This window comes from Carassius gibelio, chromosome B19, assembly GCF_023724105.1.
Source record: "Carassius gibelio isolate Cgi1373 ecotype wild population from Czech Republic chromosome B19, carGib1.2-hapl.c, whole genome shotgun sequence".
In the NCBI taxonomy this organism is placed as follows: domain Eukaryota; kingdom Metazoa; phylum Chordata; class Actinopteri; order Cypriniformes; family Cyprinidae; genus Carassius; species Carassius gibelio.
The window spans coordinates 23005573-23022020 of NC_068414.1; the positions used below are offsets into that span (position 1 = coordinate 23005573).

Here is a 16448-nt window from a genome sequence, read left to right on the forward strand (position 1 = left end):
TTAAAGTAATGACCTTAAGGTCAGGGCTAAATTGATACAGTTTCATCAGTGTCATCTGTGAGGTTTTGCAGCCTGTGAACTGAGGCTTTGGTTATAACAAAAACTATAAAAATGTGTTGGTCTGAAGATACTGGATAAACAATTTCTCTTTTTAATATATTGAAGAGCATGATTAATATATTATCACACATTATGTTGTCCACTTTTTCAAGTTATGTATAAAGGAAAAAATAAATTAGTAGGATGTATGAAAAAGACCCTATAATGTAAAAACAAAAGTGTTTCATACAAGGCTTTAATGTCAGCTGATTTCAACTCTTCAAAGATGATGTTTCTCCACGTGCCTTCCAATGACTGCCATAAAAATATAAAAAATTATAAATTGAAGCCATATTAGATGTTTATAAATGTTGATATAAATAAAATTAATTTGTAATTGTGCACCATTTAAATTAAGCTCTAAAATAAATAAGCAGACAACAATTTATCCATGTCTGCATATTTGCAACATGTCAAATAATTTAGCTGGATAGGGTTTTGAAACACAGATTTTAATGATTTCAGTAGCCTTGTTGGGATCTTTTGATTCAACTATTTTATATTCTCTCTCTCTCTCTCTCTCTCTCTCTCTATATATATATACATACACACACATTTTTTTGGTTTATATGATATACATACATTTTCTTATTTTTTTTTAATAGTAGACATTTGTCCAAAAACTATCAAATGCAGCATCACCGAGCAAATAAATAAAAATGCTGTCATTGTGAACACTTTCCAGGCATCTGAAACATTATTTACATTCGATCATAAATGTTCTGCACATTTACAGTGTTTCACACATCATCAACAAACAATGAACAATAATATTACAGTAATCTAGGTTAATGTTTGCTAAATATTTTTCTGCAAATTTCCACCTAAATTGATAGATTTTTAACAATTGAAGTTAGAATTATTGCATTATTTATAATTATCATTAACCTAGATTAATAAATGCAGGTCAAATTGTTATTCATCGTCCAATAATGTTATCAAATCGAAGCTTATTGTGCAGTGTTCCCATTTTCTTACCTAAAACTATTAGAAACATTTTAAAGGAATGTCAGAAGAGAGAAAAAGAACAATGTGCTCAGCTCAGGGTTCAGAGGACAGACAGCGCTGGGAGTGTAAGCAGACATTAATATGAGTGATGATAACAGCTCAGCGTCGGCTCAGCTGACGGCCTCCTCCCAGTGTTCTGTCACCACCTGAACCTACTGAAAGCATCACTTCCTCCAGGAAACTGTAACAAAGAACGGAAACATATTTGGGTTATAATGGATGAGGACAGTCAGCACTGTATTTGACAGAGTCAGGTATACACAACCTACATCGACACAACATCATGAATAGTTACATATTACTAGTGCAATCAAATGATTAATCACATCCAAATAAGTTTTTGTTTATGTAATATATATGTGTGTACTGTGTATATTTATTATGTATATACAAAATACACACACGTGCATGTGTACAGCTAATAAACAGGAATCCATATATTCAAAATAAGAATGAATGAGTGTGTTGTCATATGAGTACCACAATTGTATGTTCTTTACATAATGCCATTCTAGGGCTGATGTCACTCTGTAACCGGGAACCCTTTTGAATAAGGCATAAAGGCTTGTGTGCCAGAGGGCAAATGGATAGAGGTGAGATGAAATAAAGGTGAAAAGAGACGAGCATTTTAAGACACTGACCTCTTAGTGTTGTGAATGGCTGTGCCCCCAAGTACGATCCGTACCCCCGGCATCGTGCGGTTCAGGTTGTAAACAGTCAATGCTTCCTCGTAAGTGGCCCCGCCAATTATAAAAACAATAATGTCTTGAGGTCTGAAGGGTCGAGACAGGGTGTGAAGAAGTACATTATATAACTGCAGTCCATGTTTTACAATCCAAGCAAAAGGTTTCTGTATTGTAAATTAAACAGACTATTCAAAACTGATTTAACTTGTAGGAGGTTTTAAAACAGTCATTCCATTATCATAGAAATCATACACTTCTCCTTTAAAACAACATCAAAATGCTCAGATTAAACACCTATAAGAGTGGCCATATCATTAATGCAGGAGTGTGCATGCCAGTCTATTTACGTATCCATGTCACCTGTCTCTCAGAGAACTTGGCCCGAGGTAGGGGAACTGGCTGTCCTTTAAACGACCCTTGATCAGCTGATCCAGCGTGTCATGTAGTAGTGGCTGATGCTGTGTGTACACATTCTCAACTCCCTATTCAGATACATAAACAAGTTATGAGTATGTGACTATGCCAATATCCCACATCAAGAAAACACATTGGTAAACAGATGATTTACCTTAAGTCCTTTGAAAAACTGTTTGGTAATGGCCACAGCATCTTGAGGTGCGATGAGGTCACTTCCTCTGACTCGTTTGCCACCATATTCCACCACGGCTTGTACCATCTGCAGCACAGATGCATGCAAAATTAAGCACACTTTCACTTTTATAAAATAAAATGACTTTGTTTCAGATTCATCTGGATTTGTCATTTTGCTACAAGACAGATCCGATGGCTCTCACCTTGCGGTGTCTTTCTGACGCCCCTTTGCGGCTGAGCTCCTCCATAAGGCTGGGCAGAATACTGCTGCTGTGTTTTTCATAGCGAAGTGCATATAGCATCACCAGCCGCACAGCATCAGTTTCAGAAAGCCGAGGGTTCTGCAACAGCCGCCTCACGTTCTGCAGAAAAAGGAATGAGTAAATCTTAAACAACGGTGCAGGGTTGGTAAGATTTTTTAAAATGTTTTGTAAATAACTTTTTTTTTTTTGGATCAAAAATACAGTGAGATTTTATGCTGATCAGCTCCCTCAAGAAACAGTACATATGTGTCTGCACTCTGACCTGTTGTGCACTGGAGTGGTCATTCTGACAGGCCAGCTCCTGCTCCACCTCTGACACCTCCATCAGCTGTCTTTCACTGACCAGGCGAGACAGCTCCCCAACCACGGTTACGTGTTTTGAGACTGTGCCTGACATTTTCTTAAACTGTGGGTAATTATCCACAAATGCCTACAAAGGGGCCAGAAAATGGTGATTAAAAACAGAACTGGTAAAAAAAGAAATAAAGGATACGAAATGATGTTTAACGCAAAAAAAAAACAAAAAAAAAAAAATACAGAACTGGTTAATGCAATAATAGAAGTTCTGAATCAGGTGTCTTCATGGTTTACTCCTCATATAATATGTGTTACAATGAATAATATTAACTGGCTATAAAGAGGTGGTTCACTTACCTTCATGTCAGATATGGACTCTAATTTTTGTTTGTCCTTGGGCTTTTTCTTCTGGAAATCTTCCATCAGGTTCTTGATATTTGTTCCAATCTCACCAAAATTCAGGTACAAGTTCTTATTAACAGAAAGAGAAATAAAACAATGTGAAATATCTTTGCTTTATTTTTTAAAGCTTTTTTTTTTTCAAGTTACAGTACTTTACATGAGCTTATATTTACTTAAAAAAGGGGCTTTCTTCTGAAATAAAATCTAATTAGCACATAATTACAGGATGTATTATTCTTTAATGGAATCTACATAGCAATGATATTTTGAATGATAAGCTACTCACATTTGCATAAAACTCATCATTTTCTGCAGACAAGACCACCTCCCGTAGGTCCTTACTGATTCCAGGCACTCTTGACAGGTCTATGCGGTTGTTATTGAGGCCCAGTAGCTCATGAACCATGGCCTGATACGTCCACTAGAAGAAGCAAATGCATGCACATGTAGAATTTGCAGCAGTATCAGCACACTACTTCATTATGTAACATTTATTTTGCTGAAGACAACTGTTTTAGCAAAAGCAAGTAGAACACGCTGTCTCCAGTAAATCTCGCATTAGAGAAAAAGCATGCTATTAATGTCCAGCACTAAAACATACTGTTTTAGCAGTTTTCTAATATAATCCAGAATAAACCCATGGCCTCTATCTCCCTCTGGTGGCCAGGTCTAAGCCCTCCTTCTGTAATATGAGACTCAGATGTAACATAACTAAGAGACATTGCTTCTTGCCTGATTAAGAAGGGGAGTAATAGCATCATCACTTCTGTCTAAAATCAGGAGAAGAGGAGGCACTTCTGTTTTTCGGAAGTCAAACAGTTCATACTCCTTAGTTATGATTTGCTGTGGAAAACAAACAGATCAAACGTTCACCACATTTTTATTCATTAATTTTAATCAATGACATTTATAATGAAATCAAATGACTAATAATGAAAATTACAGCCTTACTTTGACACTTTCTGCCAGCCTTTTGGACATGTCAGAAGAGAGCTGGTAGCGGATCATGGGGCATTTCTTCAGGGCCAGCAACACTGATGTTAAACCCTGAGTGACACGAGGCAGTACACTGGGCTCCCAACTGCGACCCTATAAACAGAAAAATTCACAGTGAGCCAAAAACTCAGAAAATGAGTGTCAGATTCCAAGCAGCACTATCAGTTTATAAGATCTTATGATTATCGTAAATGATCTCCACCAGTTTTCTGTTCACAATCATAACATACCTTTAATACATTAACAACAAAATACATATATAAGCAACTATCTAACCTTTTGTGTGATTTTGTGTACTTTTCTATGACATTGGAGCCCTCTAGGTATGTGAGGGAAATTCACTGAATAAGTCTATAGCTGTACACCTGCATTTGCTGCTGCCATAAAGCCACTGAAAAGCAATTTTCACAGGATTTTGCACCTGCAAACCAGGCTCACACACTCTGAGGAGAGAGGTTTTAAATGCATTCATGAGAAAGAAACAAAAGCCATTTGCTTTATTAGAAGTCAGTGTTCCACCAGAATGACTTTGAAACTGATATTTCAAATTGCTTTAATGATTCATACACAGATCAAACCACACAAAGCAACAAAATGCAAGCTCTAAGTTTTCTATAAAAATAGTTAAGGCTCCTCAAATCTGACAAAAGCCTACATTTTTTCTCTTACCCTGGATACTCCTTGAAGGTTGAGGGAGAAGAGATGAGGGTTCACAGCAATGAAATCTCCATAGAACTCCTAGAATAAAACAAAATCGAATTGGTTGACAAGAAATTCAATTTGTAAAGTTCGACAACACTGTGTGAACACTGATTTTAATTGTTTCCTTTGTTATGGATGGACAGAAAGACAGAAGTACTCCAGAGATGTAGAGAAGAAGAATTATGAATTATTTTGAACAAATATTTATATATTATGAAAATGACTTCACCCACCTGCACTTCTGCAACTACTTCCTGTTCATCTGCCTCAGCCAAAGCCTTTATTTCACTCTTACTGATCACGTTACTGAAATCTGCTCAAAACAAGTAGATAAGTTGGTCAAATGTGCATCTTCTTGTAAGCCCTTGTAAGCACATATGTAAAATTGCAAACTAATATTAATGACAGGTGAACCGATACAGTGTGTCTTCTGATATACTAGTGGGACTCACAGATGAAGTAAACACTATACTTGGGCCGGCGAAGCTCTTGAATCAGGTGCTCTACATTCTCCTGAAACCAGAGATGTTCATGTATCAATTAATAACTTAAATCATTTTGAATTCCAATAATCAGTTTAAATCTATATATTCTATAAAAATGATAGCAGCTCACCTTGGTTGGCCGAAGAAAGCAGATTGCCTTAAGGTGCTTCATGTTGTCTCGGTTTTGTGAGTCAATGCGCTCGAAAAGGTAGACTTCTTTCTGCAGGATCTCAGACTGTGTGTAGACCACACTTACAATACTGGTCTTTAAACAGGAAAAGAGAAAAATAAATCAATGTTTTGATCACTTTTTGTTACTGGTGGCAGATCACAGTCAACAGCTGTGTAGGTACTAGCAGTTTCGAAGCAGCCATATATTACAAAAACAAACGAGTTGCATGATTTGAGCACATGACGTAACAGGTCAGTAAACTCCATACATTGCACACAATACTAGACTATCAGTGGCTTAATCAAATCTGCGTTTTCTTAACTTTAATGAGCATATAGCCTAACTGTCCTCTAGTTTGAATTCACTGACCGTCTCCTTGTCCATCAGCAGCACCTTCATCCCGGGTCCGCTGCTCTCTATCATTTTGGAAATGTACTGCTTGACAGCAAGAGTCACGTTCATTTTGTCGTTGTATTTAAGTTCTAATTGTCACTGAGAATTGGTCAAACGATCAGTTCGTTTCAAAGTTGTTTAACGAACGATTAAGGGCTATTTCACCCGTAAACTCCTGCATACAGAACACTGTTGACAATGGGAGACGACAACTCACTGCGCTTCCTACTACTTCCGGTGTCACAAGCGCTGGATCCGTGTCTGATTTGGGAACTGTTGTAGTTCAGTTGGTCTGCAAGTCTTGCAGGTTCAATTAACTAGCTCAACTGATCTGGTAACAGCTCGAAGAGCATACACATATCCCATGATTCATACATAAAGTACATAAAATGCGGCGAGGGAGGGTTTTTCATCTTTTAGAGAAGCATAATCTGAAGTTGAACACTTGTATTTTAACAACAAAAACGTGTTTTAAAGCGTGGTTATTTGAAATTACAATTTTATTCAAGTTTTATTAATAATCAAAAAGGTATTCTAAAACAATTTCATTACAATCTTAATGCTGGTAATTTTATAATTGTATTACTATAATATTATATCTTTTAATAATGCAAGTTCAGTGAGTCAGTGTTCGGACCAAATCAGTTGTATTCATGAAACCCTTTTCCCTTGCAGCATAAAACTAAAGAAGTAAAGAATTCTTAGGACCTCTGTTGGATTGTCTAAAAACGAATTACAAATATGGTTAAAGCAGAATATTTTATATAAGCAGAATACTCTCTTCCTGCTTTACACCCTTCTGTGCTAAAAATCTTGGTGTTCTTTTGGATTGCAACCTGGGTTTTGAGAAATAAATTAGTACCGTGGTCAAATCAAGTTTCTTCCACTTATGGTGTTTATCAAAAATCAAATCTTTACTCTCTGTAAAATTATTTTAACAGATTATTCGCTTGTTTGTTCTATCTCATTTAGATTAGGCTGTACTTCATAGGCTACTAAATCAGCCCTCTATTACAGATGGCTGCTGACAGGCAGACGGAAGGCCGATCATCTAACCCATTCTTATTTCACTAAACTGGTTACCAGTCAAATTTAGAATTATTTTTACAATTTTAACTATTGTTTTTAAATCTCTACATAATCAAGTCCCAAAATATCTCCAAGGCAGTTTCTACTTATAAACCAAAAAGATTCCTATGTAATTTTGGTCTCTTCTCTGTTCCATCTTGAGGTTCCATTGAGGTTCCTAATCTATGGAACAAATATTCTGAAATATAAATGAAATATTCTACTCAGAAGAATGATTCGGCCACAAATCGGACATCGCAACCACACTCTCACACAGTATTTTCATGGCGAGTATGATTTAGCAAAGTACAACATGTTCTTGGATCAACATCCTTGTTGATCCTGGAACAACATTCCAACCAACCAATCAGAATTGAGATATAACCTTTCAGGAAATATCTGTTTTAGGCTAACAATAAGGATTAAGTGCTTCTACACCTTCGTTAATCAGATATAATTTCCCTCTGATTTTAGGAATAAAGTATGGGTAAGGTTAGGTTTAAGGGTAGGGACTGGGTTAAGTCTATATTTTTGAAAAAATAATAATGATCCAGGATCATCAAAAGATGTTGATCCAGGAATATGTCCTACTTGGCAAAATTACGGCGACCGTATTTTCATAGCGGCTACTGAAATGTGTGTTCTGAGTTTTATTTTGCAAACATTAGTGTTGCAATAACATCATTTCATCAAAAATGTATTAATCATCAAAATAAATACTTATTATACCAGCATTAAAATATTCATTCAGTGAGTACTTCAGTCAGATCAATTTAGTCGGATTCGTGAACAAATTTATTTGAAAGATTTGACACAGGAGAATGATTCTGTCACAACTCACGAATCACTTCATCAATCAACTGCACTTTTTAAAATTAATTTTTCTTATTTGAACTTTATTTAGGTTACAATAAAGATATCCTTTAATTAAACATTTATTAAATGAGATATTTCAAAACAGCTTTAAAATGTCAAATGACATCTGTCATGGGCAAGTCAGAGAACACAGTAGGCTACAGTAGGCTGCTGATCCAGACACAAACACCATACAGACTCTGTTTTTTTCTTCTAGCTGATTAAACCACTAATCATCAGTAACCATAAATTCCATTTAATTAAGTTTTACATTTTTTTAACATCAACAAAGATGTAAAAGATGATCTGAGTGTTGATAGCTGCATACAAAGCTTTCAGGCATGTGGTATTATGAATAGAGCTTGGTGGAGAGTTGTCAGTTTTCTTCATTGTAGCAGACAAGTTTTGCACTTATTTCCCACAATCGCAGAGCAGCGAGATCATCTTTACCTTCAGGAGCTGGTTCCTTCAGCTTACAATCACTGTAAACAGATCTTAATATCAGTCAGATTGAAGAATAAACATATTAGAAAAGGTTACACAAATTTAAATACAATCATGGTGAAAGCTTAGGAACATTAATATTAACAGCTCACCTGAAATAGCAGCCACTGTGAGACTCCAGCCCCTCAGCAACCGCACAGTAAATAGAAGTCTGAGCGCCTTGACTGGGGGTTTTCATCAGTAAGAGAGCAGGAAAAGACAACAGAGTGCTGAGCAGAGGGTGGCGCGTCTGCACGTAACGTCCCAGTTCAGTGCGGATTACTCCAGGGTGAAGAGAGTACACTGTTACACCAGACCCTATTCAAAATAGAGCAGGAATAAGCAAGCCTAATGCAATACTCAGTTGTAAAACAGTTTTTAAAGCATTTTCAATGTTTGAATGTAACTGATGCATTGGGGATGAGTGCACAAACCTTTAATCCTTTGTGCTAATTCTCGAGTAAACAGCAGGTTGGCAAGTTTGCTCTGTCTGTAACTCACCAAGGAATCGTACGGTGCTTTGTTGAAGTTAAGGTCATCAAAGTGGATCTTACCTGCAAGAAAGGTCATCAGACTGAAATATTTTGCATGGATATGAAAGTCTCTTTTACAAAATTAATTAATAATACTGTATTCTTTAGCAGATCTCAAAATGTATATACATTTTTCACATGCACAGTACATAAACATTTTGTGATGCGTAAATTCCCCCTTTGAGCATTAAAATTCACAAAATTTAGCATTTAAAATTACTCCTTGTATTGTTTACATTTGTATTTATTTAGAAAAATATAGAACTTTAATATTGGACACGTATTGCATATATTCACTGTCAATGATTTCATAATTTCTACTAACATTTCTGATATACATTAGATTAAATATGGATAATTTCTGGTATGTTTTGTGTATCACATGTACAACAGAAGTTTTATGGAAAGCCTGGCAACTAAAAGATGTGAAGCTAAGATGTTAATGGGTGGGTTTTACCTCCTTTGTGAGCAATGCTGGATACATTAATAATTCGACTAGGACTAGACTTCTTCAGCATGTCCAGGAGCAGGACAGTCAGGAGGAAATGGCCCAAATGATTGATAGCAAACTGGGTTTCATAGCCATCCTCTGTCAGGCTTTTAGGGCACATCATCACTCCTAAAAAATGTGCAATAAGTAACAATACAGGTTAAAGCATAGTGTGATTTGTTGCTTAACTAATAATGAGGTCAAAGGTCCCACCAGCATTGTTAATAAGTACATCCAGTCGTTCCTCTGTGGCAGTGTATTCATGCACAAACTGACGCACGGAGAGCAGAGATGAGAGGTTTAAGTGCCGAACTACTATGTTGCCATTTCCTGTAGATCTGCGAATCTCTGCCGCAGCTTTTTCTGCTTTTGAAAGATCACGGCAAGCCATCACAACCCGAGCCCCTACCAAAAAACAGATGCTATTGTCCATCAGTCTATGATGCAAAGTGCACCTTATATCCCTAAATTCCTCCAAAATCTAGACCTTTCAGTGGTTTTGTAAGCATAACAGTGTGTTTACCTCTCATGGCCAGGTCACGTGCTGTCTCTTTTCCAATGCCAGTGTTGGCACCAGTAATGATGACTGTCTTCCCGTCCAGTCGCACACGACAGCGGCAAACTCCACCTGCAATCCATTTTCTCAGCAGAACCAAACCTGTTTTTGAAGTCAAGTCAAGTCACCTTTATTTATATAACACTTTAAACAAAATACATTGCGTCAAAGCAACAGAACAACATTCATTAGCAAAACAGTGTGTCAATAATGCAAAATGACAGTTAAGGCAGCTCATAATTGAATTCATTGATGTCATCTCTGTTCAGTTTAAATAGTATATGTGAAGATCTATTATAAGACACATTCTTTCATTCAAGTCCCAGGGAAGTCTACATGTTGTAAATTGTGTCTACAAAGATTCTGAAAATATGAAAAAGGGCTTTTGGTTTAGATCTGGCTTGGAAGCACTGCTGAAGAGTTGGCTCACTGCCTTTATAATCCATAAAGTCCATACACTGTAAAAAATTATTTAGCAGTTTAGTTGTTTCAATGAATTTTTTTATGTTGACACAACTTGCAGTTACTGAATTTGTTCATTCAACTAAAAATTTTAAGTTTTCAGTGTCTCAACTAGTTTGAAAGTTGACTGAACTAGGTTATTTGTCCTCATAACTTAAAAAAAATTGTTGACTCAATTCAATAGCAATATCATGTTCACAACATCACTTATCGCGAGATCTCGTCATTCTCCTGAAGGCTGTTGAAGAGAGAAGAAATTCTAGTCAGTTTCTCCTCAAAGTTTGGACATTTTACTAGAATACAACTTTGGTAAGTAAAATATTCGTATTCACTGGCTTAATGTGTAAAATTACATTTGTTGTCTCAGAAGAGTAAGTATGGTTTAAAGAGTCGTATATGCTGTATGTAACTTAAGTTACTATATGTTAATGTTCCTTTCGCGGCACTCTGAAGCCTCAAAATACAGGTGGTTCCACAGTATTTTCCTTATAAATATCAAAACAGATATTCTCCCATGCGGGACAACGGAGCTGAACTTATGTGGAGAACGATAAAAATACAGTTTGTATGTATTATTTGAGCCCAGGGCTGCGTTAGAGACCGTTCAAACAGAGCGCGAGAGCTCAACGCGGATCACTGTATGGATTAAGAACGGCGGGAATAAAAAAAAAAGGAACTGCTCTAAACCTGACAGCGTAAGACATCTGTCAGAATATACATCGATGAAAAATTAGGGGAAAAGAAGAAGATTACTATTCGAACGGTGTCTTTTCTGCATGTTATAAGGGAAACGAATGAGCAGCGTAGATGAGCACCTCCCTCAGAGTTCTTCTGGAGCGCGTAACATTTGATATCGCTGACATAAGCTTAGTTCTGATGATTTTTTTTACAGTCTACGGTTCAGATGAAGTTCTGAAGGTAGCGTTACAAACTCTTCTTTCAGTTTTCAGAAGTAACGTTAGTCATTCAAGTGCCTCACTAGAACCTATAGAACCCAGTGTAAAGCTGCGTGAATATCTGTTTTTATACAGTCTATGGTGAATAAACGGTCATAAGTAAATTGCATACGTTCAAATCTATATATTTTAGAATAAAAGTAATAATAGCATATATCTTGTATAAATAGAGATACAATAACGATCGACACAAATGTGTTAAATTTCCTTTTATTGTGTTATAATTCTGTGTTTTGTCATTTAAAAGCATCATCTGGATGGTATAGTTTGTCTTTGGCATTTAAAACAAACTTGTCAATACATTTGACTTTCTCTGTAAATATTTATTTATATATGTATGTTTATTATTTTACAGTGTTTTAACATGTTTTTGTATTTTTCATGTTTATGATATTTTGGAATGACTGAAGATTCAGCGCAGAATTCAATAATCCTGTGGATGGACCGCAGCGAGTCCTTTTGCAGTTATCCATCAAAATGCTATGCAGACATAATGGAAATGGCATTTACATTGTAGAGCTTGGACAAAGTTGTAAAAGTAAATGTATTTATTTATAAATGCACATCTATTGGAGTCTATATGCTTTACGATTGTAAGGCCCTGTTTAATGCATCCCTTTGTTTTTATTAAAGCACACAGGCTCTGCCCAGGAATTCATCAAGGACATGACTGCTGGGATTACGCTTGTGGATGACCAATCTGAGCACCATCAGTCTGCAGTGATGTGGTCCAGGTAATAGAAGAAGAAATCTGGGTGATCTGGGGTTGTAACATGTTGTGGGGTTGTGTACTGTGTTAGACTATCTGGGACTGGGACTAACAGAAATAAACTAATTCAGGTTTAAAACAACTTGAGGTTTAGTAAATGACAATTTTCTTTCTTTTTCTTTTTTGGGTGAACCCTTTACGAAAATGTAGATATTTGCATTGGAAAACAGCTTCAAATTTTAGAGAACATAATTTGACATTATTTTCCCTTCAGTTTTATTCCGTGAATAAAGTGTTGAATTGATCTTCATAAAACCACCAGAAACCCTGTTTATGGACATAGCCATTCTTTATTATTTTGCTGAATACTGTTTTGAATCCTGAAAAATGTTCAGTGCTAGCATATTGGCCATTAGCAACTTTGCTTAAAGGATTATTTCACCAAAAAATTAAAATTATTCCCAAGGCACCCTATTTGTATATGATTTTCTTCTTTCAGACAAATCTGATCTGAGTTAAATTAAAAATTGTCCTGGCTCTTTAAAGTTATTTAATGGCAGTAGACAGATGTTTTTTCCATTTTCGGAATGGCTCTCACGAAAGTGAGAGAAAAGTGTTTAAATATGTTTTGAAAAACATTTTAAATATGTATATTTTTTTTACAAAAAAACATGAATTCGCTACAGGAGGACCTTATTCACCTCTCAGAGCCATGTGAGGTACTTTTTATTATGAATTGATGCACATTATTTGACTACTTTTGGACTGTTGAAAAAACACCCACCTATTGCCATAAATATTTTTTTTATATAATCCGTCTGGATTTGTCTCAAAGAAGAAAGTCATACACTCTTACGATGCCATGAGGGTGAGTAAAACATACATGGGTTAACCAACCCTTTAAGAGTCATGCTTTACTCTGAACATGCAGTGCAACAGACTATTATTTAAAAGGAATACCTATTTACACCAATATATTTTCTGATCATTGTATAAATTGTGTGACAGATTAGACACTTAGAATTGGATTAAAAAAAAAAACCTGAATATGTTGTATTGGTTTGTCACATTTTATGTCATTCAGAAATCATGTAGAATATCAGTGAATAAAATAATTTCCCCCCATTTTCAGCATAGTTGGTTCTGGGGGTGTATTTTACACTTATCTTCCCATGGGATTTTAAACTCTTTGTGTTCAGCAGAACAAATAAATTTGTACAGGCTTTTAACAGTTTAATACAGGAAGTTATTTTGAATGTTTCTAAACGAAACCGTTGAGGAGCACCATTTAATTTTGACTTTCATTTTTGGTTAAATGTTTCAAAATATCTTACACTTGAAGGTGAATTACAATTTGCATTTATTGGTAGCTGTGCTTTTAACAGAACACACAACTTTAATAGTGTATGTACATATGTGTGTTCATTTGTTATAAATTTATTAAGTAATGTAATATTTTTTTCTTTTCCCAGCCATCCAGTGACATTAAGGATGTTGAGAAAGAAATTGAAGAGGGCATTCTGATTGTAACTGAAGAACAGCAACGTGATGTGCTTCCCAAGGAATAACCAACATTGGTCTCATTTGGACATCCTGTCATCACTGACATCTCCCATGTCCCCAAGGCATATGGACTCCTAATGGGTCTGTATACAGAGAACATCCACTACCTCCAGCGCATTAAATACACCATCGAGGCTCTGCAAAAACTTGTGAAGATCAGCTGCTCCCACCATGTGCTCGCTACCGCGGCATGAACTGTAGGTGTGGGGGAGTGAATGTCCACCGCTCTCTCCACCCTCAACACCACAAATAAGGTGTCCTTGAGCAAGGCACAACTTCTCCCCGGGTGCTGCAGCATAAATGGCTGCCCACTGCTCTGGGTGTGTGTTCACGGTGTGTGTTCAATGCTGTGTGTGTGCACTTTGGATGGGTTAAATGAAGAGCACAAATGTATGTCATGTCACTTTCACTTTTCAGTGTTCATGATGTGTCCATCGGCTCCACCGCACTCTTTCTTAAAAAGTAGTGTTTTTTTTTTTTTTTTTAAGGAAATTTAGGTTCTTTTGTGCCTTTCACTACATTTTGGAATGTACATTAAAGTTTATCATGTCATGACTTGGAATATGCATGTTCTCATGTAAACAAATGTTGTTTCCCCTCTCATTTTCTTAAGCAGTATGTACACATTTTCAGTATGTAGCATTATGATGGGGGACGAGTTTGGAAACTTTCAAGACCCTTCTGATGTTAACACCTCTGTCTGGTCATGTTGTGCTATGAAATTTAGAATCTGACTTTAGATATTTGTGCTTCCATGTGCATTCATTCCATTTATATCTTATTATACAGAAGTACAGTACATTCATTCTTTGTAACTAATTGTGATGTTATATACATATATCTTGGTTTCTCATTTTGACCATGACTTGCATTATGGTGGGGGGAGTGCATGTGAACTTGTGCAGGGTTAATATGCAGAGTTCAACCTTCTGATTTTCATACTGAGTTATGAAATTAAAAGCAATCCCTGTGGTTTTGATCTGATGAATTGAAATGCAACTATTTGTTTCTCAATCCCATGCCAATGTTATTTATTATGCATCACACTTTCAAGTGTCGGTCCAGATCTTTAGACGTGTGTTTGTATTTTGCATTTTTTGTTTTGTTTATCAATTATCAGGTTGATGTGTTGACTGCAAATTGTTGTCTCTATCATTAAATAAATTACATAAAAAAAGTGTTTTGTCATCTTTATTTAAACATTTAAGGCAGTGGGGTAACATTTGTTTATGATTATTGATCGAAGTAAAAAAAAAAAAAAAAAAATCCCTGTTGAGACAACATGATTTAGTTGACTGGACTAGAAAATAATAGTCAAGTCAACTTAAAGAAATGTGTTACCTGGACTAACTCCACTCTAATTTGAAGTTGTTTCAACAAGAAATTTTTTGTCAAGATAACAAAAAATTTTTAGGCAGCGGGGTAACAAAATATTTTTAGTTGACTCAACAAATTCTTTTTTACAGTGTACAAAAAGCCATTTTTAAATATATTGCTGTGTAAACACCCTACAAATCAAACAAATATACAACAATATGAATTTGATATTACTGTGTAGTGAAAACAAATCTATAAAAAGATCACACAGCTTCTGAATTCTATTAGATTCCTCAAAAATTAACCAAATCCCTTCAATTATGTTAAATACCTTTTGAGCCACAACATTGTACATTCAGCACAATAGCTCTGTATTATTATACTTTGCAATATTTGGAAGAAACTTATAACTGTCTGAAAAATTATTTAAACCCATCGACAGTTAGAATGAGAAGAAATGACATTACGTAACTTACTAAAAGCTGTGACCGCAGTTACTGTGCCGTATTTGGCGAGACGATTTGACCTCAGTTCCTCCCACAGTTGAGTTACTTGAATAGAGAGATACATGTCATCCACTGTGATGTGCTATCAGCTCTGCTTTCATTTTATTTTCTGTTGTACAGTAACTCTTTTCTTTGCTTACAAAAATTTGCAGGCCACCATCAAGCTCAGTGCCGGCTAACACATCTAAGCACCCTGCATTTAAGGCTGGGTCAAGGTTTTATAAGAAGATTAAGTCAAGATCAACTTAGATTCCATGGCTTACGTTCAGACAGAAATGTGAATAACAAAAACAGTGATCTAAACAAATCCTGCTTTTAAAACAGAAAACTGTGACACAAAGAGATTTTCGTTAGATGCAAAAAAATGTCTTGGGTTTAAGATTTACTTCATTTGAGGTATTTGAAAACAGCTCCTGATCTTTTAAGCTATAAAAAGCTTTTTGGGGTATATTGTTTGGGACATGTGTCATCTTCCCTACTATGGCCTTATTCATTGGTTTGGCACTATTTTGCTGATTTTATTAGGCTATAGCTCCCAAGATCAGAGATATGGGGATGTTTGGATATGACAAATTAGACAAAAATTGATCAGGGTAGCATTTATTTTAAAATGTGCTTTCATTCTACATCTTAATCTATTGTTATAATCATATGAGTTTGTAAAAAAGATGCATGCCCTTGAATATGGAAGTTTTTATGTGGAATTTTTTTTGATTGAGTACCAGGCTAAAATAGGTTGCAGTTTATCCAGTGACTATTGCACAATAGGCTAATTGGACATTTGTTTCCTTTTAATTTTCATATGGGTTTTAAGGAGTGTTTTATATGCAAAATATGGCCTGTGATTTAAATTAGT

General features: G+C 35.7%; 2 protein-coding genes and 1 long non-coding RNA gene across 4 annotated transcripts; 1 reads left to right on the plus strand and 2 right to left on the minus strand.

Moving 5' to 3' along the window:
- Positions 1–279: 279 nt before the first annotated feature.
- Positions 280–6325, minus strand: vps45 (vacuolar protein sorting 45 homolog). Of its 2 annotated transcripts, XM_052583295.1 has the most exons (15): positions 6071–6325; positions 5660–5794; positions 5497–5557; positions 5278–5357; positions 5012–5080; positions 4298–4435; positions 4079–4189; positions 3633–3767; positions 3302–3415; positions 2910–3077; positions 2588–2746; positions 2362–2469; positions 2154–2275; positions 1749–1880; positions 280–1288 (listed from the first exon to the last, which is right to left on the minus strand). In XM_052583295.1, the coding sequence occupies exons 1-15, from the start codon at positions 6161–6163 to the stop codon at positions 1207–1209; spliced, it is 1707 nt and encodes a 568-aa protein (XP_052439255.1). In that variant the 5' UTR covers positions 6164–6325; the 3' UTR covers positions 280–1206. The 2 variants fall into 2 exon arrangements, 1 of the variants encoding a protein (XP_052439255.1); XR_008158545.1 differs by lacking the exon at positions 280–1288 and having other exon boundaries at positions 2088–2275.
- Positions 6326–7934: 1609 nt separating this feature from the next.
- On the minus strand, positions 7935–15816 carry zgc:153441 (retinol-DH_like_SDR_c domain-containing protein). The gene is made up of 7 exons (XM_052583603.1): positions 15563–15816; positions 10047–10181; positions 9737–9928; positions 9491–9652; positions 8935–9054; positions 8614–8818; positions 7935–8499 (listed from the first exon to the last, which is right to left on the minus strand). Exons 1-7 carry the CDS (start codon positions 15654–15656, stop codon positions 8394–8396), a joined length of 1014 nt encoding a protein of 337 aa, XP_052439563.1. The 5' UTR covers positions 15657–15816; the 3' UTR covers positions 7935–8393.
- On the plus strand, positions 11577–14903 carry LOC127978731 (uncharacterized). The gene is made up of 3 exons (XR_008158627.1): positions 11577–12029; positions 12131–12231; positions 13679–14903. It is a non-coding gene; the product is annotated as an uncharacterized LOC127978731 (long non-coding RNA).
- Positions 15817–16448: the final 632 nt, after the last annotated feature.